At 42.4% G+C, this 25763-nt stretch overlaps 1 protein-coding gene across 3 annotated transcripts in view; it reads right to left on the bottom strand.

The window, feature by feature from the left end:
* Window positions 1–25763, bottom strand: part of adgrg6 (adhesion G protein-coupled receptor G6) — a 104988-nt gene that overhangs the window by 19560 nt on the left and 59665 nt on the right. For all 3 annotated transcript variants that reach the window (XM_080290086.1, XM_080290088.1, XM_080290087.1), the window contains 15 exons: window positions 22682–22747; window positions 7763–7851; window positions 6852–6904; window positions 6400–6438; window positions 6142–6287; window positions 5808–5898; window positions 4660–4748; window positions 3663–3727; window positions 3436–3569; window positions 1986–2151; window positions 1756–1896; window positions 1570–1683; window positions 1151–1196; window positions 576–685; window positions 230–357 (listed from right to left, as the gene is read on the bottom strand). In XM_080290086.1, coding sequence (XP_080146212.1) covers window positions 230–357; window positions 576–685; window positions 1151–1196; window positions 1570–1683; window positions 1756–1896; window positions 1986–2151; window positions 3436–3569; window positions 3663–3727; window positions 4660–4748; window positions 5808–5898; window positions 6142–6287; window positions 6400–6438; window positions 6852–6904; window positions 7763–7851; window positions 22682–22747 — 1477 coding nt within the window. The remainder of the gene's footprint in view (window positions 1–229; window positions 358–575; window positions 686–1150; window positions 1197–1569; window positions 1684–1755; window positions 1897–1985; window positions 2152–3435; window positions 3570–3662; window positions 3728–4659; window positions 4749–5807; window positions 5899–6141; window positions 6288–6399; window positions 6439–6851; window positions 6905–7762; window positions 7852–22681; window positions 22748–25763) is intronic.

Here is a 25763-nt window from a genome sequence, read left to right as displayed (position 1 = left end):
CCGACAGAGCAGCGGTGTTTCACACTCTGGGAGGAACAACTCAAGGAAACTACAGATGATGGAAATCTAGACTGTCTTCCAACACTTTGTGTAGTTCTGCTTTAACAGACTGACTCGCTTTTGTCACCAAAAAACAATGACATCATTGATGGAAAACACGGATGAGGAGAGACGATAGCCAGGCACTGGAAGCTGGAGGGTTCATACTGCAGCCGAACGGTGGACTCACTCGAAGGCGATGTACGTGAGCAGCGTGGCAGCAGAGAAGATGGCGGAGATCCCGCAGCCAATGTAGCTGATGAAGGTCAGGATATTGTTGTTCTTTTCATCGATGGAGGGCGAAGTCTGAGAGATGTCCTTAAGAGAGAGACGGCAACGACTACATGAATGAAGGAAACGCACATGAACAACAAAGAAGGCCAGAGGGCAACTATGGAGACCATCATGACCACAACAAAAACATGAAAGGATCCACACAACGTGACATGTATGCGGCGCCCGTGCCAGGACGTCAGTGTGACAGGTGTGTGAGGACAGCTCGGACACACACACTCACAGGAACACGGCGGTCTTACCAGGAGGACACCGAAGTGTGTGAGGTGGTCGCACAGGCAGACGGTTTTGTTGGCGGTGGATTCGGTGGAGTTTTTTTTGCAGCCTTCTTTGCTCCAATCTCCAGTTCCATCTAGTGGTGACACAGAGGCATTACAGCAAAGTCACCTCAACACAAAATGAAAATGTGTAGTTAAACAGATGAAAAGATTGATTTCTTTCTAATAATAAAATATAATATAATAAATGTGTTTTTTTATAATAAATAAAGCACTGCTCGGGATTCAGGAGCTCGAAATATTTCTGCAAAGTTTGAGGGCGGCTGCTCCGAAGCCAAATATCTGTATTGAGATAAGACTGCGCACAAACGTCCTCTTCAGTAATTACTGCAGTACTTGAATCTGTTGGTAATACGGCCTGAAAAGCTGCTAAATTTACCAGAATTTTCTGCTGAAAGAGCAACCAGACCAGAACGTCAAAGTAAAAGTGCAGCAGGACGGAGGTGTGACGAGCTGTAACAGCTGCCGACTCCCTTCTCTGCAGATCTGAGGACCAGTGATGAACTTGAGGTGAGTGATGAGGCGACGGACAGACTTACCGTTCTTGGTGAAGTTCCAGAAAACGCAGTCCAGAGTCCCACGAGCCTGAGAGGACAGAAGAGCAATGACTCAGCAGCAAGTTCAAGTAAGCAGACAATCAGAGCCACTCGTGACCATCACACCTGGCTCATTTCTGCATGATCTTCTGACACTGTCATTTCAAATCCTTCAGCACATCTCCAGGAACTACATTCTTACTGACAGTTTCAATAATATGGATTATTAATGTTAATAAATGTATTAATTAACCTCAGAAAAAGGGGAACATGAGAAACATAAAGGTCATTTATATGAAACAGACAACACAATGAAGCACAGGTCAAAGAAAGGAAGTGAAAAGAGTGACGCAAATATATAAATAATGTGTATAAAGTCCAAAAATGGAACAGAGAAGAAAGGAAAAAACGTGAACGCTCACCGGGTCAGAGCGATGAGCGATCTCGATCCTCACTGGGTCTCTCAGGTTGTGGATGGGGACGTTCACCACGCTGCTCGCCACCACGTAGCTGATCAATTCATTTTCTGCCTTTTTCTGAAAAACACGTCATGTTAAGACACCCTAAAACATCAGCCTTTGTGTGAACGTCACACCGTGACCTCTGACCTGGAAAAAACTGGGGCTGTTGAAGAACATGAAGCTGATCCTGGACGGTGTGTCGGCTTCGGCATGAGAGACTCTGGACAGCAGAGAGGCGGGAAGTGTGACCTGAGCTAAAGGATTCGGCCGCTTAGACTTAAAATCAATCTGAGAGGGGACAGGAAACAGTCAAAGCTAAATCAAAAAACACAAATCCACCTTCTACAGGAGAAAGTTTTGACTTTCCCAGCTGTTACCTGTGGGTCTGACTTATTTGGAGACATGAAGGCGCTGAGGGTTGTTTCGTTGAACATCGTCGTGTTGAGGGCCAGAATTCCCACAGCCAGATTCTTGGAATTGATCTGGATGGACGGACCATCAAACTGGATCTTCTGCACCAGCTCGTCCACGGTCTTCAGAGCTCTTCGGAGGAGGAGAGAGAAGCAAAGTATTTCTACGATGATTTCAAAGGGAAGCAAAACCAGACAGATATTGGTGAGAAACACAGAGGTGGCGTTTAACACGGCTGACTGAAACGCAGCTGAAAATGATCATGTTTGAAGGTGATTCATGTGAAACAGACTCAAACATGTGAGTCTCGTTTAAGTTTCAGTTTAATACTGAACTTTCCGTCCTGCCAGCAAACTTTGTGGCTGAGAGTTCATTAAGCGGCAGAAAGTTTCAACACTCTGACTACATGCTAGCTGATTGCTATCGTAGAAATGGGACACGGCCTCCGCGCAACTGAGGGCAACCTGTCGGTTCCGGTGATCATGCTGAACTGTTTTGCTGTTGGAGGTCAACTGTAAGTAGTTGTAGCATCAGCTGGTTGCCCAGAGGTTGAGCATGGAGCACTCTGCAATCTCCGAGTGAACTTTTGGTGGAAGGCGGCCTATGTCCAAACTGCTGCGGTCTCTCAGATAGGTTGGTGAACCTTTGCAAATAATGTTCATGTGATTAATAAATACACACAAAACCATCACATAACAACCAGTCTGAGTCAGTCTGCACAACCAGTACAACCTGTCTATGGTGAAACTCGCTGCAATAGGAGGCTAAACTCAAGTTTTATTCCTATGCAAATGTTAGGTACTCATCCGCTGCTGTCACAGAGCAGTTAAATCTCCTACTTTCAGAAGCTACTGGACTCTGAATTTAAATGCTTAATGTAAATTTCAGTTTAAAGTGAAAAACTTTGTATGGAGACAGCAAATGATTTGCAGTTTTCACCGATTTATTCCAGTTAATCATCAAATTATCAGAAACTGATGATCCAAACTAATAGCAGACTCTCCACCTTATTCTCAGTTTATCGTCATCCTGATGCTTCAAAGTTTCTTTGCTAACTGCTAATTTTCACAGACCTGGTGACATTTGCAGAATTTCTCCAGTCACCCTTTCTTCCTGGTGGTGTGTGAGTGATAACTTTACATTTTTCAGATGTTTTGGTTACAAAATTAAGATTTTAGCAGATCAACCATCACATAACAACCAGTCTGAGTTGGTCTAAATTGTGACATTACCAATAAGTTTGATGTGTCACATGGCCCTCTTCCTACTTTAAAAACAAAAGTTGTATCCAAGATGGCCGACTTCTAAATGGCCACCATGGTCACCACCCATCTTGAGGAGTTTGCCCCCCTCACATATACTAATGTGCCACAAACAGGACTTTAATATCAGGTGGGCAGAGTAAGAAGTCTGTACTTGTCTGAGGCTGCCGGGACTGTAGCTGAGCCACTCATGACGTTGGAGATGATGGTGACGATGCTGGAGGCTAACGTGAAGTTGATCTTGGATACGTTCACTAGTTGTTCCACCTTTGACACCACTTTAGACACCTGGACACGGAGGACAAGGAGGACAGGAGGACACGGAGTCACTCTCCTGGTCACAGGAGGCTTGAGCGAACAGATGCCAGTGTAAACACTCACCTCTTTCTCATTCAGCTTGTTGTTGGTGAACGCTTTGAGCTGCTCCGCTACATCAGATGCATTTTCTGCTCAAGCAACACACAAATGGTTCCATTTTGTCACTTTCTATCACAACTTTGTGATATATCACAGATTAAAACACAAATTCAGGTTCATTTTCCAGTTCTGTGTCATTTCTAGTCTATTGACTTATAATTCAGGTTTAAAATAGTTTAATGTATAAAGTCTTGAAACTGAACAAAAATCTATATCTATTTGTCAAAAATAAGTGAAAATTAGAGTTTCATACAGGTCATCTTAATATTTTTGTTTTTCTTTTACAAATGTCAGATTTACTCACAGCAGCTTTAAAAGTGAATGAATATTTCTTTATATTTGTGAATTTATGTTAAATTAATTCTGCATGTTTGATTTTGCAGGATTATGGATCCTGATTAAATGTTATTGGAAGAAAAGCTTTTATCTTTCATAGTTCATTGTGAGATATTTATATTCAAACAGGTGTGAAAAAACATGCTCAATTATGCTCAGAGACCGTATGTCAAAAAGAATAGGTAAATAAGTATTTGATATATGAAGCGAATTATTTGCAGAAATCATATATGTTACATATTTCAAACCATACCATTTTGGGGCAAATCAGAAACGGACGAGCAGAAAATATTGTAAAAATGTGACCCAGCTTATTATCTGAAACGCACAAAGAGTGAATAAAATGTTCCCACACTGGAAAATAACATTTTTAAATCTGTACTACGCTGTGGTCTCAGACTCTTTAACTTTGTTGTTAATACTTTTATTCTGAACTGCGGCAGTTGGAATAAAATAATTTAAAATCATGTATTTGCTTTTTTATTCATGCAAAAATAAAACAACTCAGATATTCAGCTGTCTATGTTTTTTTACACACAAAGCAAATGATGCATTGTTAGAATCAACGGTGTCGGCACGCCACGTCTACAGTCCGCTGTCAGATTGACTTTGTGTCTGAGCGTACCTGCTGACACTTGGATGGAGTCGATATCAGTGCAGTTGCTGCTGTCTGGATCTGACCAGTACGATGAGTAGTTCATCGAACTGATTAAACTGGGAAAAGAAGAGGTTATCGATAAGACATATAATTACTCAGCTTAAAGAAGTAGTCCTAAGTAAGATAGCCGGCACTGCTGCAGGCAGGTTTTGTGGAGGAATGTGGAGGAAGTGCTTAAATATTCAACAGCTTAACAAACCCAATCCTGGTCGCTCCAAACACACAGTTCAACATGCAGTAAAGGTAGTTATAGCACTCTCTGACTTTATCAGCCCACCCATCCGCCCCGACCTCCTCCCTACACTAACTCTATGACAATAACATCGCCTACTTCCTGTTTTAAGATGGTGAAGTAACATTTAAAGGGTTCAAATGGGATTTTAGCCCTGGTGTTTGCGGTCCGGAGTACGTGTGCAGCAGCGCTCTTCAAAGGTCCGACTGCTTCGTTCAGACTTTATCATTGAGTCTGCTCAACAGAAATGCTGCTGTGGAAACGTGTGATAAAAGGAGAAGAATAACCAGAACTTTAGCCCCACTGACTCCACAGTTAACCCCACTAAGGACCACTTCCCTCTGAGAATTTATGCTGAGGCACTCGTGGGCGTCGGAAGATGTCCTGCTTGTCATACTAATAAATCATAGATCACCATGAGGTGTATAACATTACAGGAAGATGAATTAAGTCAATAAATCAACATCAAATGCTGTTTCACTGAACACCACAGTGTCTCAGAAAGATCTGATTAAAACCACAGACTCTAACAAAGAAAAGATATGAGCTGCTTTTACTGCTGATTTTATCACAGTGGGGGTTCTTAAAATACATTTTGGGATATATCATGCAGTCTTGATTAATGACTCTCCCCTGAAACACGAAAACCTCACAATGATCATGAGAACAAAGTGCCTACAAAAGATGGATATGAAATAAATAACAGTTCGTGAATATAAGTGCAAATCCTAATATTTGCCTTGAACTTGTGCAAACGTGCTAGTTGCAAGGATGATGAAGGATTATTGTCAAGTGGAAAATAAGAATATGGAGCTGGAAATATTGCAATCAAATATTCGTGTTTGGCTGCATTCAGCTCATGTTTTGTGTGTGTTCGTGTTACCAGGTCCTCCATTTCTTGTTGGGGAAGCAGGGCTGGTACTCAGTAACGGTCGGTCTGGTTTCAGGCCAAGGCGGGTCGTACGGGCAATTTTCTTTAAGCAGAAAAAAACAGGAGTGATTTCACAGTTTTGAAGCAGACATACATTCATATAATGAAACAGGAAAAACATCCAGGGCACAGAGTGATCAGAGAAGGCGAACAGACAGACTTTAGACAATAAAATCCACAACAAATCAAATCCAGAGAGTTGTGTGAGTGATGTGCAGAAACCATACTTCTTTATTATCTCCGGTTCTTATTTTTCTGTGTTTAGCGTTCAGTGTAACCTTCTCACCAATCTGTTTGACTTCCACAGAGGCGCTCTGGATCTCCACACCCTCTGACACGCTCCCCTGTCTGAGCCGGGCAGACGCATCATCGATGAGGCTCAGGTTCTTGTTGATGATCTCGGTATAAACCAGCAGACCACGGCACTCATAGCTGCAGCAAAAAGAGACATGCCAGAATGACCTACCATCCTAAACACCTGACTTCTATGAGGTGGTGAGCACATAATGACAGGAACCTGCAGAGTTAAACAGAGTCATGCTACCTGCTCAGGTTTCCTGCAGTCTGTGGACTCAGCTGAACACTGGAGAGGGAAAAGAAGAGAAGCAGCAGAGATGAAAGACTACAAATGATAAATGATGCATGAACACAGTAAAGTACCTGCAGCCAGGAGGAAGCACATAAGTCAGACTTTTACTGTTCACCTCAAAATATGACCCAGGAGCGCAGAGCCTTACTGCTCAGCTTCAAACACCTCACACATCTGCACTCGTGCTCACAGGAGCAGGACAGTAAACTTCATCCTGGCGTGACCTGTCGCTCTCACAGGTCTAACTGTTTCTAACCATTTCTTTTTTTCTCTCCTTGGTGTAGCTCATCTTTTTAGCTATTGTGAAATGGCTGAAAACGAGCACAGACCCAAACAGCATCACCCATACAAAAGCACCTTTGCCCTAGGTCGTGTGCACTTTGTGTGATAGCTGTTTGCAGGATTACCTGATGTTGCCCACGTAGACTTTGTGGATCCAGTCCTGAAAGGTCTGATTGAGCTGTAAAAATAACAGATCGGGTTTGAAGTCTGCTCAGCACTGAATATTAAACTGCCGCATTGGTGTGAAGAAGAAACTTTATGTACCTGCTTCATGAGTAAAAACTGTTCCAACAAATCTAAGTCATCGCTTGTTCAGGTAAAGGTGAGTCTTGCTCCCGACCTCTGTATTCTCCTAATCTTCATTTCTTTAAGTTCAGCAGCTCAGAAATTTTTTTCACTCCCATGTTATCTTAATTCAGTCTTAATTAAATAAAATATGACTTTAATCTTGTTTATCATAGACCTGGAGATGAAGTTTGAGTTCTGTTCAATAATTCTGTGCCAGTGTTTTACTGAACTCATGTAGTGTGGCTGTTTTGTCTCCCTCTCCTGGCAGTGAGAGTAATTGCACACTTGATCTTTTTGTTTTTTAGATATTCTGACACTTTTTGTTGTTTCATTTTTATCTGCAGCATCATACACTTTCTGCTAGCTGCTGTAGCTACACCACCACTATGCCAGTCAACCAGAGTAACCAGTAAAACCATCACTGCCAGTGCAGGGCTGCTGCCACAGACATTAAACTATGTTGTACTGAGACTTCCTTTTGTTTCATTTAAGGAGATAATAACTGGAAGCGGTTCTGAAATTTTAGGTTTTTTCTGTGTTATGTTTTGAATAAAATACATTTTACACAGTTTTTTGACTTTGTATTGAAAATCATATTTTAGTATATTTCTACGTTTGATAAAGTTAAGCTGCTCAGAGCTTCAACTAATTAAAATTATGAAAGAAAATCTAATGAGGTCTGTCGCTGCTGCCACGGTTACGCTCACTGAGGTCTGGACATGGATGAATAAGTGGAGTAAAAACTCACCCAAAGAGCCACGGCTGATTTAAGCGTCTCCCGTGTCGTCTGCGATCTGCTGTCATCCACCACAAACTCGAATCGGTAAAACTGCTCATCTGCAGACCAAGGTGAGAGCACAGGAGAAAGAAAGAAGAGCACTTCAGATTCGATGTGCAACAGTTAATTCATACCGAGCCTGTGGCACATAGCAGGAGACGGCCCGAGCGGTTTGAGCTGATCGAGTTATGTAAAAATCTCATTTTGAAGTAAAATGATGAAAAATGGGAACACACCGCCTGACGGACAATAACGTCGGCGCTGAGGGGAGAACAGTCATTCCCCTTTCTTTTTTCAAACTGCACAAATCAAGGAGTTGAAGCAGGATTTGTGCAATTTAAGTCTTTCTCAGGATTGTTTGACCCTTTGATCTGCGTTCTCACAAATCCACCTTAAAAAGGAATAAAGAGCACAATTATGAAGCAGGTACGTTAAAGATCTGTGGAGAAATGTAAATGTTAAAGAGTTTTGGGGTCTGAAACTTCCTGTAAAATTAATTTCTTGTTACACAGACTCATTTAACTGAGTTTTTGTGTGTGTATTGATTTCCTTAAAAACAGATACGTGTAGAAAGTAACGACTAATGGAATCAAAACTGATTAAAGCTTATAAAAAAAGGGAAAAAAGAAAAAAACTTTTTAACGCATACTTTCGGTTTCAGAGGAGGCACATCTAAGCTCTTCCTTGTAGGGCCCTCCATGCTCCTGCTATGCTTGACACCGGCCACGAGATGTCTCTCTAATATCTCTAATTGTTAGTAAATGCTACTGACTGGAAATGAGACCTCCACTCCATCAGGTCTGGAGGGAAATCCTGCAGGCTGCTTATCTTTGGTTATAAATATACTTTTCAGAGTTTCAGAGTGCCGCTGATTGATTTTGAATATTTGATTTGATAGCAGAAAGTAGCATGCGGACGATGCGAAGCACCAAAGCAGGATGCCTCCACCAAGAAGCTGCACGGACTGAAAAATGAATATAAGAAAAGCAGAAAAACTATGTAATAAGAAAAGGTGTTGGCAGTTATCAGAGAGGAAAGGAAAACAGGCAGAAAGTAGACTACAATCCCTTTTTTCACTACAAGTACCAGGCTAAATACCAACATCTGATTGGTCAGCTAAACTCATGGTTAATGAACTACAATGAGCCAGAATCACTTTAAACCAATCACGAGTCTCAACTTTGATGGGAATCCCGCCCAATCACAGCATTTGTACTGACATCTATGATTCGAACTACTGACCTGCTCTGAAACCCAACCACCTGAAGTGAGTATTCAGTCTTAAAGTCTTTGTGTTTTTAAACCAATGCATTGATATTACAACTCAACCAAAGACTGACCCATAACTGACTGTACAACAGCTGAACATGTCATTCTGAGATTATTCTGATTATTCTATTATAAGATTATCCGTTACTGGCAGCCAGAGCTTGGTTTCTTTGGGCCAACAATGATATCAGCCGGTAAGGTCTGAATCACTGTCACCTCAGATTAGGGAGGAAGTTGAATGGGGACCAGTAATGTTCTTCAGAACCAAAGAGGGCTGGTTGAATGGAGTTGGTTATGGGAACACTGTGAGGTGGAAACACCACAAAAACACTTAATAATACGGACACAGGTGTCCGTATGCATTTGTAATGCTGCTCAAATCAAAACGTTCTGATTCAGATCCTTTAAAAGACTTGAAGACTAAATACTGTATTTCTGCAATTTTGTAATATTACTGATTATTTATTTTTATTTTCTATGACAACAAAGTTGTTGCTGCATAACATACTATTCCCCGATGGCAGTCCACACTGACATGTAAAAAGAAAGCGTTGTTTACACCGGCAGGGCAGTGTGGGCCTGATGGATGGATTTGCTGTTGGGGATCCCAGACTGGGGTGCAACGTGGCTTTTTTGAGGCCGCTGCTGCTGCCGGCGTTAGCTGATGGACTGAGAGCTCTGAATGGAGGTGTAGGAGAGGAGATCTTTGGGGTTATGAGATGCCAACCACTGGCAGCTGCTGGAGGCGTTGGGGAAAAGTTGAGATTGTTGTCTTTGATCTTGCCAGTGCCGTGGTCTTGGTTCACGTCCCCCTTCATTAAACCTCCTGAGCTCTGGTTCCTGCTGTGATTCGACACATTTGGACTTGAGTTCAAACCTGGCTCTGAGGCGGTTAAATTTGACTTTGCTGCTGCTGCTGCATTCACGAGCACCGGCACTGGCCTGCTGCCTGTCATACTGCCCTCCGACACATCCAGACTTCCTTTTTCTACGAGTGCACTAGCATCTTTAGCTGCTGTGATGTTGGTCATCGCAGCCGGCGCCACAGGAGAGTCTCGGAGTGCCACAGCAGTGGTTGAATTAGACTCAGGTATATATTTAAAGCCTGCTGTGTTTGTGGTGTGGTTGTCTCTCCCAGGAGGTGAGAGCTCATCAAGCCCAGAAATGAAGCCATGATTTGTGATCTCGATAGAGAAGCCAGTGGGGGATCTGGAGGTGGAAGAGGGGGTATTAAGGTCAGAAGACTGCAGGGGGGTTGGAAGAACCAGAGCAACATTCGGTTGTGATGATGTAGCAGAACCAGGCTGATAACAGGATTCAGAAATAGGACAGGGAGTATTCTGCATATCAACAGGAGATGAGAGAGAATTCAGGGCAGATTGTGGAGTTACATGCTCATTAGGGTGATGGCCTGTTACAGCGCTTAAGATTACAGGAGCTTTGTTGCTCACAGGTGAGACATGCTCATTAGCAAAGTGTATCTTTGGAACAACATCTGCAGGGTTAAATGGAGCAGAGAGATGTGATAATCTCCCACCAGCAGTTTGCTTATTTGAGGCCTCAGATATCAAAACGCCGACTAACGTAGACTCATTTTGTGGCTGAGAGTGGTTTGTAAACTGTGATAAAACCTCATCCTGGTTAGGAGAAATAAGCAGGCGTGACTGGATGGACTCCATGGAAACTTGACCAAAAGAAAGAGATTGAGTGTTTGAGATAAACTCTTCAACTGGCTGTATGGTGGGTCTTTGTAAGGACTGTGCTGCTGTGGGCTGCAGGAATCTAACAGTAGGACGAGTGGGTGACAAGGACCCAATTTCTGTGTTCATCATGCTAGCAGGTGCTGCTGGCCATGTCGCCCGGCTGGGGAGGAGAAAGGAGGATGAAAGGGTGGAGACAGAGGGTGAGACAGGAGGATAGGTGTAAGACAGGTGCTGAGATGGAAGAAGAAGTGAAACACTTTCTACGAGAGAAACAGAAGATGACATGGAGGGCAAAAGGACAGGAAGCGAGGGTGTGAAGAAACTCAAGATTGGAGATTGCTGCCGTGGCCCCCTGGTGTTAGCCCCCTCGCTCAAATTGAGCCCATCACTCCTAAAGTTCTGAGTGTGTGCCTGACTGTTAGAGTGTGTGGGCAGCTGTGTGTGTGCTGAAATGTGTGTCTGGATCAGACGGCCGGGTTGTACAGTATTAGCTCGTGTCAGGCCTGAGACGTGTGCTAGAGCCATCCCCGGAGCGTGCCGGGGGGCTGTCACACCAAGCTGTGCACTTGAGCTGTCGCGGTGTGCCAGCATCTGGGACGGATTCAACAAAGGCGGAGTGGAGAGACTAAATCCACTGTCATAGCCAGCAGGGGCCTGCGAGTTGGTCCGAGTGCCAGCAGCTCCATTCACTTCTCCCTGGTTGTGTAAATGTGAGACTGCATGATGCAGCCTCCAAGGATCTCTGTTAACAGTCGGGCTGGAAGAATCTCTCTCTTGTGACCCAGACAAAGATTTCTGAGTCAGAACGGTTTCCTCTCCCATCATCCCCTCTGTCTCCCTGATGGAGTCGGTAAATGAAGGGATGTGAGAGCTTTGAGTTAAAAGGAAGACATTGGAAGATGATGTAGAAGAGGCAGAGGAAGAGGGCGGTTCTTGCTTTCCTTCAATATTTGCCCTGAGCAGAGCCAGAGTGTGATCATGGCCCCAAATACCAGCTGTTGGCAGCGAGGTCAAGCCAGTGTCAGTGTGAAGCACTGAACGAGTTTCTATCTCGCTCAAATCTTTCTGATGAGAATGAACTAAAAAAGGTCTGACTGACAGGCTAGCTGCATCTGAGGATGGCCACAAAACCACTGACAAATTTAGCTCTGATACAGGAAACTCTAATTGTGACAGGGCTGGACCAAAGTCCGGCACAAGCGCTGCAGGACTGGATACCAGAGCCTCCACAGATAATCTTGAGGGAGTTGGGTTAGTGTGACTAAAGGAGTTATCTGAAAAATCTTCTGCATGGGTTAATGTATGTGATCGAGTATCAGGGGACAGGTTGTGCACAGTGGAGGGCACTTCATTTCTGTTAGCTTTAGATAAACCACTAGAGGACTTTTCTGCAGAGTGGTATTCAGGGTGCAGTGCACTATCAACAAAAGGAGACTGAGCTGGGGCTTTAGAAAAGAGAGGAAATGACAACAAAGATGCTGTGTCAACCGTTGAGTCCTCAAAGTTCTTTTGAAGATTCGAGGACAGAAATGACAACACAGACACTGGCATGTGAGCAGTTTCTGAAAGCCTTCGCTCTGCAGGCTGGGAAGATGATGGCAGGAGGAGGGAGGGGTACCGAGGAGCAGCAGAAGGTGGAAAAGGAACCAGGGTGGGCCAAAGGGGATCAGAGGCCAAGGGAAGGGTGGGGCTGAGTGGGGAGTACTGGGGTATGACGGTTTGAATGGGGGAGGCATGGGCGGAGGTGGCTGTAAATTCTAACTGAAAGAGAGAAAAGGGAGAAGTAGGAGGTAGGATACTGGATGAGGAGTAGTGAGGGCTCTGGAATGGCTCGTGAAAGGGAGGAGATGGAGGGGAGAGAATGGATGATCGATGGGGAATGACGTGCACAGAAGACTGTATGTGTGCATGTGCGTCTGTATATAAATTGTTAACCAGACTACTGCTGGCTACAGCTAGTCCAGCTTTACTGCCCAGAGGGTTTAAAGAAAGTGAGGATATCTGGGCCTTGTCTTCCTTCTGTGGCACAAAAGAGGAAAAGATTTGTTTGGGGAAAACCACCTCGGCGAGGAAAGAAGGGGAGCTTAGATGTGCCATCGGCAAAGAAGGTGTTGGCTGCATGAAGAGGTGGGATGAAGAGGAGGGAGGAAGGGAAGACGGCATTGCTTGCAAACTCAGTCTTTCCAGTTGTGCATAGGAACTTTCCTCTTGTTTCTGTCCACTTGGACCGCTGCTCTTTGGAAGCTCGTGGTGGGTTTGAGCTGTTGTCAAAGTCTGATTAAGAGTGCTGATGGATGTTTCTGGTACCAGTAGGTCTGGTGAGTGATCTTTAAAAGGCTTGATGCCTGCTGCTAGGATGCTGAGCAGGCTTTCTGAGCCATTATGGAAATGTGTTTGGGTGAAAAAATGTTCACTTCCTCTTTCAGAAGGAGTTGAGGGTTGGATGAAAAGGTGGGAAGCACTTTGCGGGTCTGAGTTTCTGGCATCAGGTCCAGTATTGGGTTCTTTGGATAAGGCATCAAATTGATATAATCTATAAGGACTCCTTTCCCCCACAAGTTCAGTCATGTCATACATGAATGGCCCAGAGCCTGATGAATATTCATTATCCGGTATCTCCTGATCTGTCAGGTTACCCGCAGCAGATGTTTGGATTTCACCACCACTCATGTTCAGGAGTGACCATGATGAAGCAACAGGTTTGTTCTTCCTAATGCCAAGTGCTGATAATGATGACAAAAACAATGACGACGATGATGACAGTGGTGCTAGCCCAGCCGCAGCTAATGCCTCACTTTTATTCTGCTGCAGAGGTGACCCCTGAGGTGAACTTGAAGTATGAGATTCAGGAAGGAACTTTAAGTCCTGAGTGGTGGTAGAGACCTCCGTTTTGGAGGTTGACTGGTGAAAAGTTTTTGGTTGGGACGTAACAGAAGAAATATTTAGATGAATGGTTGCAGGCGTCGAGTCTTTCAACCCATCTGTGTCTTTGAATCCAGTCGTTGGTGTGAATTTAAGCCTGGCTGTGGATTTGAGATCAGCTAATGGAACAGCAGGTTTTGTGATGTGAATCTCCACCCTAGGTGGTGCTTTAGTGGTAGCTTGATGTCTTCCTCGGTTTGGCCTCTTCCTCAAAGGGGTTGAAATGTACCCCAGGGAAATCTTGGATCTTCGATACCGTGGAGGTCTTTGGAAGGGAGCAGGGGGTCTGGGGCGGGTAGCTTCAGATGGACCAGAGGAACCAGGGACTGAAGCTAAGAATCTGGATTGATGAGCTGAATGATGGGGACTGGGGGTTTGAGCGGGGGGATTCAAAGGACTGGACGTAAGAGATCTATGAAGAGAAGCTCCTCCAGGAGGATTGCGAAAAAACGCAGACCTGGTTTGCCTGATTTTGTGGACTAAAGGAACTGGATGTCTAGGGGTTTGGGAAAAAGAGAGTGCAGCAACAGTAAATCCAGAAGTCTGTCTTCTGAGGTAACCAGCTGGCCAAACAGTCAGGGACCTGGACTTCAAGGCCATTGGCTCAGGTTGCTGAAGCATAATTTGAGTCTCCTCCACTGTCACCGGGATATGGCCGATCGAAGCAGATGTAATTATAGTGAAAAAGCAAGTTACATACAATAAATAAAGGTAAAAAAATGCATTTCAAAAATAAACCACTAATATAGGACACGATATTTTTACATAAGCCATCTCAACATCCTTCAGTCACAGACAGTATTGTAGGATTGTACAGTGATTACTATGTCTGTAACAGCGATATGAAACAAAGGAGTGCATGAACCATACGAGAAGAAACCAAAGCAAAAGATATGACATGACTATAACTAGGTTAGGCTGATTAAGCAGTTAAAGAGCTAAAAAAGGAGAAGGAAACAAAAAAGACCCCCAAAAATAAAGTTTCATGGGCCTTAGATCCTGCAGTGCAAACACACAGCTATTAGCAGAAAAGCCTCACATATTCCACAGGAATGATGAGGATTGGCTAACACTGATCTTGGTTTAAGAGCTAGACATGGAAGTGTGAATGTTACCCCAGGAAGAAGCAGCAGGAACAGCTATGTTAGTCTCTGGTTGGTTAGTAGTCATGAACTGCAGCTGGCCAGATGTTTCTGGAACAGTGTGTAGAAGAAGAAATGAGAGTAGGGACTAAAAGAATTAAACATGCTGGAGAAGAGTAAGAACAAATCAATGTATTATTAAAAGACGAAGCCCGAGGCCTAAAACTATCCTCAACAGTATATGACAATCAAGATCTTAAGACACAGGAAATAAAGGCCAAGTCCAGATAACCAGAATAAACTTTTTGGGGACACGTTTATGTTTATAAGAGCTGAGGCTGTGGCACAACAACATCCAATCATATACAGTTTCTGTATCTGCTGCATAAATACTACTGTTAAAAATCCATGCAGTTAGACAGTGACAATATTATTCATGCCAGTTTTGGCAATGGTATTACTGTTCCTCTTACCATGCAGGGTGGGGTTAGTATCTGGATGGTTAGTGGTAAAAGATGAAACAGCTGCCGTGCTGCTGGTTGGCTGTTGGGCTACAGGAAGTAAACAATCACAGATTATCAGTCATCTGAACTGACACACGCTGTCGCTACATCGCAGCCTCATAGAGCTTCATATAGAAATGCCATATTTCTGATGTAATGTGGTATCAGTGATCAGTGTCACAAATAAACTAGAAACAAAGACAGTGATTAATATGAATACGTCTGTTGGTACATCCTTCCTGCTGTCGCCAAAAAAAGCGCGCATGATATATGTTATGATGCCAGCCGCTGCATGTTGTGACCACATTACATAAATCAAACTAAATTCTTTGAGCTGAACATAACACGTTAATGAGCATGAACACCAAACTCCACCACATGTGGAACAAACTTCCTTTGTGCTCCATTGGGCCGTCCTTGTACAGTAACAGGTGAGTGGCCCTGCAACCTGCAACCATCAAAGGTCAGACAAGCACAGGGCCTCACAGTGGACTGAACGCACCCAGAAAAGTTGGTGTGAACGTACCTGTGCACCCTCAACTGTAGTCACAAACGAGCAGGTCACAAAATATCCAACAACAGTAAAATAAAGTGTAAATATAAACGTAAAGTAAAGCTGTGTTTTGAGGCATGGCTTTTATTGTAAGGATTAAAAGGCAGCTATTGAATGGAGCTAGCAACATATGAACGTCTGTATTAGATGTCGTCGGGATGTTTGTGAAAAAGAGCTGCTTTTTGGAGGGAAAACAAAAAAACACAGTGACACTGACAGAATAACAACTGATTCAAAATGCTCACAGTGGACTACATCCTATATTAATGCGTTCAAAATGCATCAATATGAGAACAACAGCAGGTAAAACAAACCTAAACTGTGGAGACGTCAATACGATGCTGTATGCTTTATTGTGCTTTAAGTTGAATTTAAGTTTTGGGTTTTTTTTTTGATTAGTTAATAATTCAGTAAATCATGCGAAAGCAACTTCTTGCTTTGTATCTGTGAAAGCACCCACTCACTTCAAGGCAGTGAAAGGCCTTAAAAGCCACTTCTTCTTCTAACTACCCGTCATTACAGCACATTCATGAAAACATAAAAACCTCACTCAGTGACAATTTATACGAGTTTTTCCACATGTGTAAGTTTTCTCTCCTTATTCTAAGACTAATTTGAATCAAATCCATTACTGGATTGTAAAATATGACTACATAATTATTTTAGTTTATAAAAACTACAATATTTTGAACTTTGAAGTCACATCATTTGGGAAAAAAAGTAGTGTTTCGTGTGATGGATACAAAATCCTGTGACCATTTACCATCGTGTCCACTTGGATTTGGGTTTTAGCAGCAGCTTTTTAATCTTTCTTTAAAAAAAAGATTAATTACAACAAAAACAGCTTTTAACAGAGTCATAAAGAATGGCAGCTACTGACAACACTGTATATGAAGATAGTGTTAGCTACCTTACCATGTGCTGTGCTGCTGGATGCAGAAACATTAGTATCGGTAGATGCAGAGGTAGGAGCTCTGGTGGTGGTGGTGATGGTAGTATTAGGCAAAACTGATTAGATCAGATTGGATTATGTCAGTAACACAAAAGTATCTTGGATTCAACGACACATTAATGATGCATTATGAGAAATGTGAAACTTGCTCACTGAACAGGTTATTCTAACACAAACAACTGTTACCACTCACTGTTGAGGTCAAAGGTCGACTGCCAGAACAATAACTGGTACAGAAATATTCTATCTATGCTGTTTATCTAACACCACAAATACCACTGATTAAAGATTAAATGTTATGTAGTCACAGGAGAGGTAAACTTTTAATGTTAGGAATGACAAGGAATTGAGTCGTAGAATTCACCTGCATGGTTAGCAGGTAAAGACTAAACTGTTGTTGTCCTGCTGGTAAGGCTGCATAAATCCTGTGAAGATTTTCTTCTTCATGTGACTGTCTGCAGATACAATAAGCTATGCGCCAACCTGAAGGAAGCCTATGATGAAACTTAGATGTGTAATTTTACTGGTATTTAATTTTCATGACTAGACTGGGAGGGGTCCACCTGAAAAGGTGGCAAAATTATTTAGCCTGATGACATTTGGGAGATAAAAGTCCTCATGTAACTTTCAAGTAACAATTTCTCTATGTACACACTGTGTATATGTGTTCTCTTGGAACCCATTGATTAGTCTTATGGATTAGCGTTTAGAGGTAACGGCCATTTTTGAGGCTTCCTGTTCAGCCTGTTTAATCGTAAACTCAATAGTTTAGGGGACACATTCATTTATTATTATCTTTGTTAGGTTTTGCACAGGAATCAAACATGAAAGCAGATGAAGCCTTACCAGAAGAGGAGGGGCTGGTTGCAGCGGAGGCGGTGGTACTGATGATAGAGGTTAGAGGCATGCGAGTGGAGAGAATGCTGGGAGATGGAGTGATGGTAGAGAGGACTGATGATGACAAATCAAAGGATAAGGCAGGACGAGAGGATGACACATGCAAAAACAAAGTGGTTTTAATGCTAGCGTGAGCGTGTGCTTTTTCCCAAAGCCCAGTTTGAGTGCAAATGTTCCAGAAGGTCTAAAACTCTCACATGCACATATTACAAACAGATATATATAATGTAAGCAGCACATATCGGTGCTTCATTAAAATTCCATTAAGAATGAAAAGTTCTTATTATCCTAATCAAACACAGAGAGCTGATTTTTCATAAATTCCTGGGAAAGTTCATTTAGAGCTACAACTTTTCAGTTGGAAAAAGGACGACAGAAAGGTTAATTGACTAATGAAAAGTTTGATGAACTCCGTCTTCAAACGCAGCATTAGATAATTTACTCGTCTGTCAAGCGGACGGGTTCATCAGAGCTGAATTAGTTGAGTATTCTCACAGGTAGTTAATGAATAAGAGAATGACCAAACTGATCTTAGAGGGGCAAAATAGCTTCAAGCTACTTTTCATGGCTTCCTGGAAGGTCAAATATGGCAGAGCTAAAAAGGTTTGAGATTTTTATGAGGGAAATCTCTCTGAAAACCATTAAGAATAACGGCTTTGTGGTGATGAACTATAACTGAGTTCCATAAAAAAGGTCTTTCTTTGTGGATGTTGGATGAACCCTAAAAAGTTTATCCTAAATTAGAGTTAGATGAAACAGAAGAAAAAAGGGGAAGCCTCTACAGAAAAGGTATTTGACTGAAAAATCCAGAAGCTTAAAACCAACCAAAAATGTTTAATAATCATTTAAAAAAAAGATGGAAGGAAGAAGGGAAAGTAGGGGGAGGAACCGCGAGGTGATGATAAAGCAAAAGCACTGAGGGGAACAAAAATGGCACAGAGAAGTGGAGAAGGTGAAGATGGAAAGGAAGGACAGAGGCTGCATGAAGAGGAGGGTTGCTTACCGTGGGTGTTGGCATTAGTAGTGTAGATGGTGTTAGTGGAGTCAGTGGATGAGGTGGCAGGAGAGGAAACAGCTGGTGGTAGTGACAATGTGATGGGATGAGAGAGAAACAGATGCAAAGGATGATAAATGGATGTGATGAGGAATGAACATCTTAAATGTACACAGTAGGGGTATTGGATCTGGGCTTCTCAAGTGTTCTCAGCATCGTTAATAAAGAATGCAAATTATTCAACAGTTATGTAGTCATAATGATAAAAGCTCTCTTTTTTTAATCAAAGCTGACTGTGTGGGTCTGTGTACCGCTTACAACATAATCACACTAACCAGCAGCAACCAACCAATAAGTGATGTGGATTTAACAGCTGAGACTGTGGCTGCTGTCAAAACTTACCACACAGTCCGGTTTTTTATTTTTATTTTGTCCCGAGCTTCCTCTCCTGCCATCGTCAAGCTGACATACACAGCTCAGTCTCCAGAGTTTCTCCAAGCTCTTGTTGACCAAAGGGTTTAAAGCCATGAGACGGTTTACACAGATTAAGTTTGATTATGTCATGTGGAAAGGCTTGAGTCTAAGCATGGTCACAGATGAGGTTTTGAAACAATGAATTCTGTACCATCAAAGGGATTTCAGAGGTGGACTGAAACAAGAGGTGATAAAGTCTACTCATGAAAAGAAGTTTGTGCTTCAGAGTTAAAGTGAAGTCAAATGTGTTTGGGAAAAAAAAGACAATGCTGCTCACTCACTTGTGGTTCCATTTAACTTCTTCCACCTACATCTCCCGAACAGAAGTCAGAGTTATGTTTTTCAGGACAGCTACACCTGAATTAGCTTCACCCACTGAAGCACACCCACTCAGGCCTTCTTCACTCCTCAGACCACCACCCTAACTTTCTAACAGCTCTACTCTTCAGCTGACCATTTATTCTTTGTTCCATCGAGCTTACGAGTTATTATATTATCACCCTTTCTAATGGCTTGTTGAGCTGTCTGTGCTCTTAATTTCTATCCTGCAACACAAACTGTAGTTTAATTGGCTTCACTTCCATGCTCTCATGGCGCAATCGCACAAAAACTGACCTTTAGAAATACAGTATGTCCCTCTGAGGCTTCCATAGTTCTGGACAGTGTGAGAACTGACATTTCACATTGGGTCAATTGGGTCACATTACTAGTTGGCCCACAGCTACTGTTCTGACCAGAGCTCACTGGTAAGTCTTGGATCATGTGACCTCTTTGAGCAAAAGAAACTGGTGGAGGTCCATTTTCCTCGAGGGCCACAATCTGTGCAGGGACAGCATTCCAGTTTTAATGGCTATGGCAGCAGCTGAACGGCACCCTGGGGGATATAGCTTTAAAAACGTTATTTTGTTTCTTCGGGTATGATCTACTTTGGAATTAGAAAATGTAATTAACCGAGCATTCCTGGATAGATTCTTGGCAGATCCACGTAGACTGGTGAGAGTAGGTGACATGGGCCAAATGCCCATTTTTATTCTTTCCTCCTTTATCAGCCACTTGAACTTATGAAGGCTGATTAAATGAATAAAGCAGAGTGAAGCATCTGTCTCCATTTCAAGAATGTCCTCATTTGAATGAATCTGACTGAGATTCCATTCCCTTTTGCTTTCTTTTCTTGTCCAGGCTCATTAATGTCACATATGAAGCCCAAAACCATAAATCAAAGGGTTTTGCAATCTGCACGACTTTCTCTTTTCTCATATGTTTGCTTTAAATAAGAAAACTGACCCAAAATTCATCTTCTTTTTGTGTATTCACCAAATCTTCAGTGTAAATGTTGGAAATTTTAATTTGTAACTGTTTTCTTCATGTCCCAACTAACAGTTATGCACCAGTCAGTAACAGAAGGACCTAACAGCAAACACAGATGTGATGATCAGGAGGTCACTGAGGGTTTTCTGGCAGAAAAGCTTTAGGAAGTACAATAAACCCTGGACAAAGGAGTCAAGCACAGGCGTTTGACCCGGGAGAACGAGGTTTGTATCGCAAAAACTGTCAAAGTCAATGACAGCGTGAAGAAGTTCATAAGGTTTATTGCAGGTTTAGGTAAGGACAAGCTGTGCTCTTCAAATTATGCAGCGTTGGCTTCCAAATTCCAAAACTCTGACATCACCAGAATGTGACCGGCCTGCAGTATCATTAAATGCGGTTCTCTAGAAACACCACAAACAAAGTTGTTGATCACAATTATATTGATCTTCTCACCTCTTGCCAGATTCATCCTTGAACAAACTAGCATCTCTTCACTGTTCAGAGCAGTGTGACAGCACTGGGAATGCTTAAAGGCTAGAATATGTTCAGGGCTTTGGGGAAAGCCAAGGATCTCGATCCAAACCTGAGCCTGCTTTCATTTAGAAAGTTTTTCTTAACAGGATGTTCAAAATTCAATTAAGCGTCTTTCTCTTATGAGCACATTCCCAAAAAACCTGACCCTTAGACACTTCTTCACAAGGTGGAAAGCAAAGCTTGACAGAAAAAACCATCATAGTGTGAAGCTGAATAAGAAGTGTAGGCACCGATGCACTTGGTTTACCTTTATAAAAAGTTCATGTGGTCACTGAGGAAAACTTTTATATAGATGTCAAGGCTGTACAATGCCTTCTGTACTTGAACAGTTCAAAGTGTATACACTGTCAGGTTCAGCCCCAGCACTATAGCTCTTGTATATATTCCATTCGCCTTCAAACACTCAAACTGTCACTTTTTCATGGTCAAAACTCTTTTCCCTTCTTACTTCCTCTGAGGTCCTTACAGCCCTTGCATTTTTCACCAAACTGTAACACAGTGTGAAGAGCTGACTAAGAACAGAGACTAATAGATATTTGACAGTTTTGACAGCACTAATGTCAGAGGGAAAAGACATCAATGCAACCAAGGAGATGCGATGCAATGGCACAAACCCCATGTTTAAAGAACCCCATAATTTATTCTTGGTATCTGCCAATCAGCTGTTCTGAGCAAATATTTATCTGAAAAGGTTAATGTTGTGCTAGATTCACTTTTGTGTTCTTCACTTCTGTCTAAGCTCTAATGAACTTTGACTGGTGTGAGTGTGTCTGTCACTGTGATCTGGATTAAGCAACCAGATGTAACAGAAAAGGTAAAGTCAGTGACTCATTAAGACAAAATCTTACAGCTGATTTTGTTGTGAGACCTACGGAGACCTACCTGCAATAGTCTTTTACCATTTTTACTTCATAATAAAAATGTATGAAATTATGCAGACTCTGAAGCAATTTTGTGAAAAGATGTTTTCATTTAAAGGAAGAACTGATCAAAAATGTTTGTTGTCATTTGTGTTTTACATATGATTTCACTAGCTGGGCCCACGTCCTCATTTTAGGTTTGACAGTGTTTTGGTAGGTAAAAGTGAATGCTTTGACATGAATTGAGCTGCGGTTTGGGGAAGGCCTCGAAGGGGACTGGCAATGGCTCCCGGGCCTGGCAGATCCCCATACACTAAATAGAAATGAAGAAGTTAAAGAATTGAGAACAGGGAGGGAGGGTGGGGCACGTAAACAAGAATGAACAGCTTGCAGAACTGGGGGAACCTATATACAGTAGATGACAACCGGAAGGAGCGTGTTTGGAAGCGTGGTCCTGCTCCTGAAATTCCGATACATAATCTCCAGTAGTTGGCGTTACCCAACATACTGATGTTATCTGTAACTCCATCAGTTCAAAATTTCTGTTAGAAGAACAGGGTATTTGTCTTTTTGTTTCTGGTTCTTTGGTCCAAGAAGAAGAGTATGCATGACCACAGACAGTAATACATTATCGTTTGATAAACTTCGATTTAACAAACTAATTGAATTTACTTATTAAAGATTCCTGGCAACACTTTTTTCTTTACAATAAAAATGCTCAAATGCTCAGTGCAAGTCTGGCCGTGAACATCACACACAACAAACAACAACAGAGGACGTTCACGGGGGGAAAGCGGTCTTTTCAGCAATTGTGTCAAAGAGTGTGATCGTTTCGTACCTGGGCAGCCCAGCGCAGATGGGTCACAGTTATTATTGAGGGTTGCGTTGCTCACTGGGAAGACGCCTGGGAGGAGAGGAGGAAAGATTTTTAGTCTGATAAACACAATGAAATCTTTACACTGGTTAATGCTTAAAGATTTTTTTATTTTAGAAAAAATAATCGCAAAGTATAAAAAATTTTTTCAAAATAAAGTAAAAGAAATGAAAGAATATATATTATTCATATAATGATGTCATATTTTAAGCTCACATGTCAATCTTTACACCGTTACACTGATCACAGTCTGATGTTAGCATGTTTCTGCGTGACTTATATCGCCAACACCTCCTGTGTGTGTGTGTGTGTGTGTGTGTGTGTGTGTGTGTGTGTGTGTGTGTGTGTGTGTGTGTGTGTGTGAAAGGGTAGAAATCCACAAAAAGCAGGAAAAAAGCTCTCTGAAGATGGTGTCCTGTTTAACAGGTACAAATAAGTCTGGAGTCCGAGACGGTAAATGTGAGATCCTCCAGCACTAAGCTACTTTGCCTGGTTGGTACTTCAGCTCCATACCGCAGATGTAAAATGTACTCTCAGGGTTGGAGTAACTCTGGCTTACTGTGTTTATGCCTGATACCAGTCTGACGCAGCAGACCTGGCTGCATCCGTCCGGCTCAGTTTTGGGTTTTTATACTAACAGTTATGTGATCAAGGTTCAACCCAAGTGCCTGAAGTGCTTATCCATTTCTGGCTTGTAATGAGCTGAAGCCTATCCCAGCATGCATTGGACATGAAGACATGGACACACTGAACAGAGTGCCAGACGAGTAACACAATCTTCTATTTCTCAAAGTGTTTGCTGCTTGTTTAAGAAAGTTTCCCACACCATTTTAATGGCGTGCAGATTTCTAATCAATCGGACTTTGAGGTCTGTGGTGGGTGCAGATTGGTTGCTTGCACAGATCGAGCCCTCAAAGTTATATTTCAGGGACAGTCTGTCTAACCAACTGTGTGCTTACTGCAGCCAAAAATCAAGCGCTCCTTAAGTACTTTGGCCATTTGAAATGTAACCCCGAGCCTGGCTGCAGCCCACACATGCTGCATATTCACAGACCATTCAGCAGAGTGGGTGGACGGGCAGACGGAGAAAGCTGAGACTTTGTTTGAGAGGAATGTGTTCGAGAGATGTCAGCAAATCATCGCAGCATTCAGCCGAGTGAAAAAGCAGGAATTCAGTAATCGTGGATAGCATGTGAATTGTAGAATAAGGAGGGGATGTTTTTCTCATTATCATTTAATATTTTAATATGCCATTATTAGTTCATTAGAAGTATATAACCAGCTTTGCATTAAGCATGAATTGAAGTTTTTGATCTTACATTATTCTTTGCATTACAGTGATGGTGATAACTTTAATTTGATCTTTCTTACAGGTACCAGAATAATAACATGATTTTCCATTGCAGATGTAACCATGATCATTCCATACACATTGCAGTTTGTTGCTCATTCTAGAGTTGTGCTCAAGGTAATTAAAGGTTAAAAGCTACAGCCAGCGCGAGTCTGGCTGATCTATGGAGGGCAAAGGCTTTGAGCTTGGAAGGCCGCACGCGCTTACACAGCACTTATAAGATGTCATTCTTGGTGATTTTGTGCTTAGTCATGTTTTAATATGTTTTAAGTAGAAGTAGCTGATCCAGCAATATTCATTTAATATTATATACTTGATTTAGAGCAATACACACTAATGGTCTTAATAAATGAAAGAGTCCTTGTAGTTGCCATGTTGTGTCTCAGCAGGGTACAGACGGTTCCAGGAGAAGGGGGGCAGTTAGCGTCTGCCCTCGGGAAGGAGACAATGTTATTCTTTGTGTTAAATAAAATTGTCAATATTGATTGTATTACACCTGTCACTACGCATGAGGGGGCGTTCTAATACCCTGATTTCATAAAACTATGGAAATGTGTTTTTTGAGATGAGATCTGAGACTGTCTGCATACAGTGTCCATCTCCCACGTGTGTGATCATTAAATCATCGTTTGACTCAACCCGACCGGACCAGTGTTGTTATTGTGGGTTTTTCCTCTGGTGTCCATCTCCAATATTTTTGAACCATAACATTTTGGGGGCTCGTCCTGTGGTATTGGGGTGGACGTGCGAGGTGTGGACGGTCTGAGGTTGTCGAGCGGACAGGCACGGACCAGGGATCTGATGTGAGTGAGCTTCCCGGGTGCATCTAAAAGGTAAGGCACTGCCTGTTGAGTTGATTCCCAAATTGTGCCAAATTGGGCTGCATTAAATTAAAAGCCTGCTCACTGACGTTGCTGGTGGGTGTCTGTTTTGATTTTGATGAGAATCACCGTGTGTTATGCAGTTAAAGTTGTTTAAGAGTATTTAATGAAGTTGAAGAAATATGAAACTGTTCCAGAAGTAACAGAGAATGTTGGGTTTGAGTCCCTGGATATTGAGCTGAAGGCTCAGGTAGTTTGGTAGGGAAATTAGGACAGAAACTGTTCCAGAAGTAACAGATACTGTTTAATAGTTTTACAAATCAGGACAGAAACTGTTCCAGAAGTAACAGAGACTGTTTAATTGGTCGTAAAAAAGTTATCTTTCTTCGGTAGGACCCGTTATGGTAAAATTTTACAAAATCGGTTAGGTTGAAATTATTATAGGACGGCACCAGAAGTTGCTAAGAAGCACATAGCCCGGGGGTTACGCCCCCTCCTGGCCGTGGACGCGCGGTCTTGACCTGTCGGCGAACAGGGGTAGTTCAGTTTTGGTTTAACTGTGGGGTACAGGGCATCCCGAAATAAGCTAGGAGTTACCGAGACTCCTCATCGTTTGAAACGGTGTCATGTGCTTGTTTGGACAAAGTTAAATTGAGTTAGGGATTTAGAAGTTAGGTCAGAAACTGTTCCCAGAAGTGACAGATACTGTTTGATTGATTACAAAAAAGTGAAGCTTTCTTCGGTTGGACCCGTTAATTTAAATTTGTCGAAATTTGTTAGGTGCTGAATTTGTCATGTCTGTCAGTGGTTGTAAATATAAGACGTCTTTGTGATATAAAATAGAGTTTTGTCTGAGTTTTGTGTGACCCTGCGT

This window comes from Astatotilapia calliptera, chromosome 15 (assembly GCF_964374335.1).
Source record: "Astatotilapia calliptera chromosome 15, fAstCal68.1, whole genome shotgun sequence".
In the NCBI taxonomy this organism is placed as follows: domain Eukaryota; kingdom Metazoa; phylum Chordata; class Actinopteri; order Cichliformes; family Cichlidae; genus Astatotilapia; species Astatotilapia calliptera.
The sequence above is the reverse complement of the archived record's forward strand: the minus strand, read 5'-3'. Positions and strand labels throughout refer to the sequence as shown.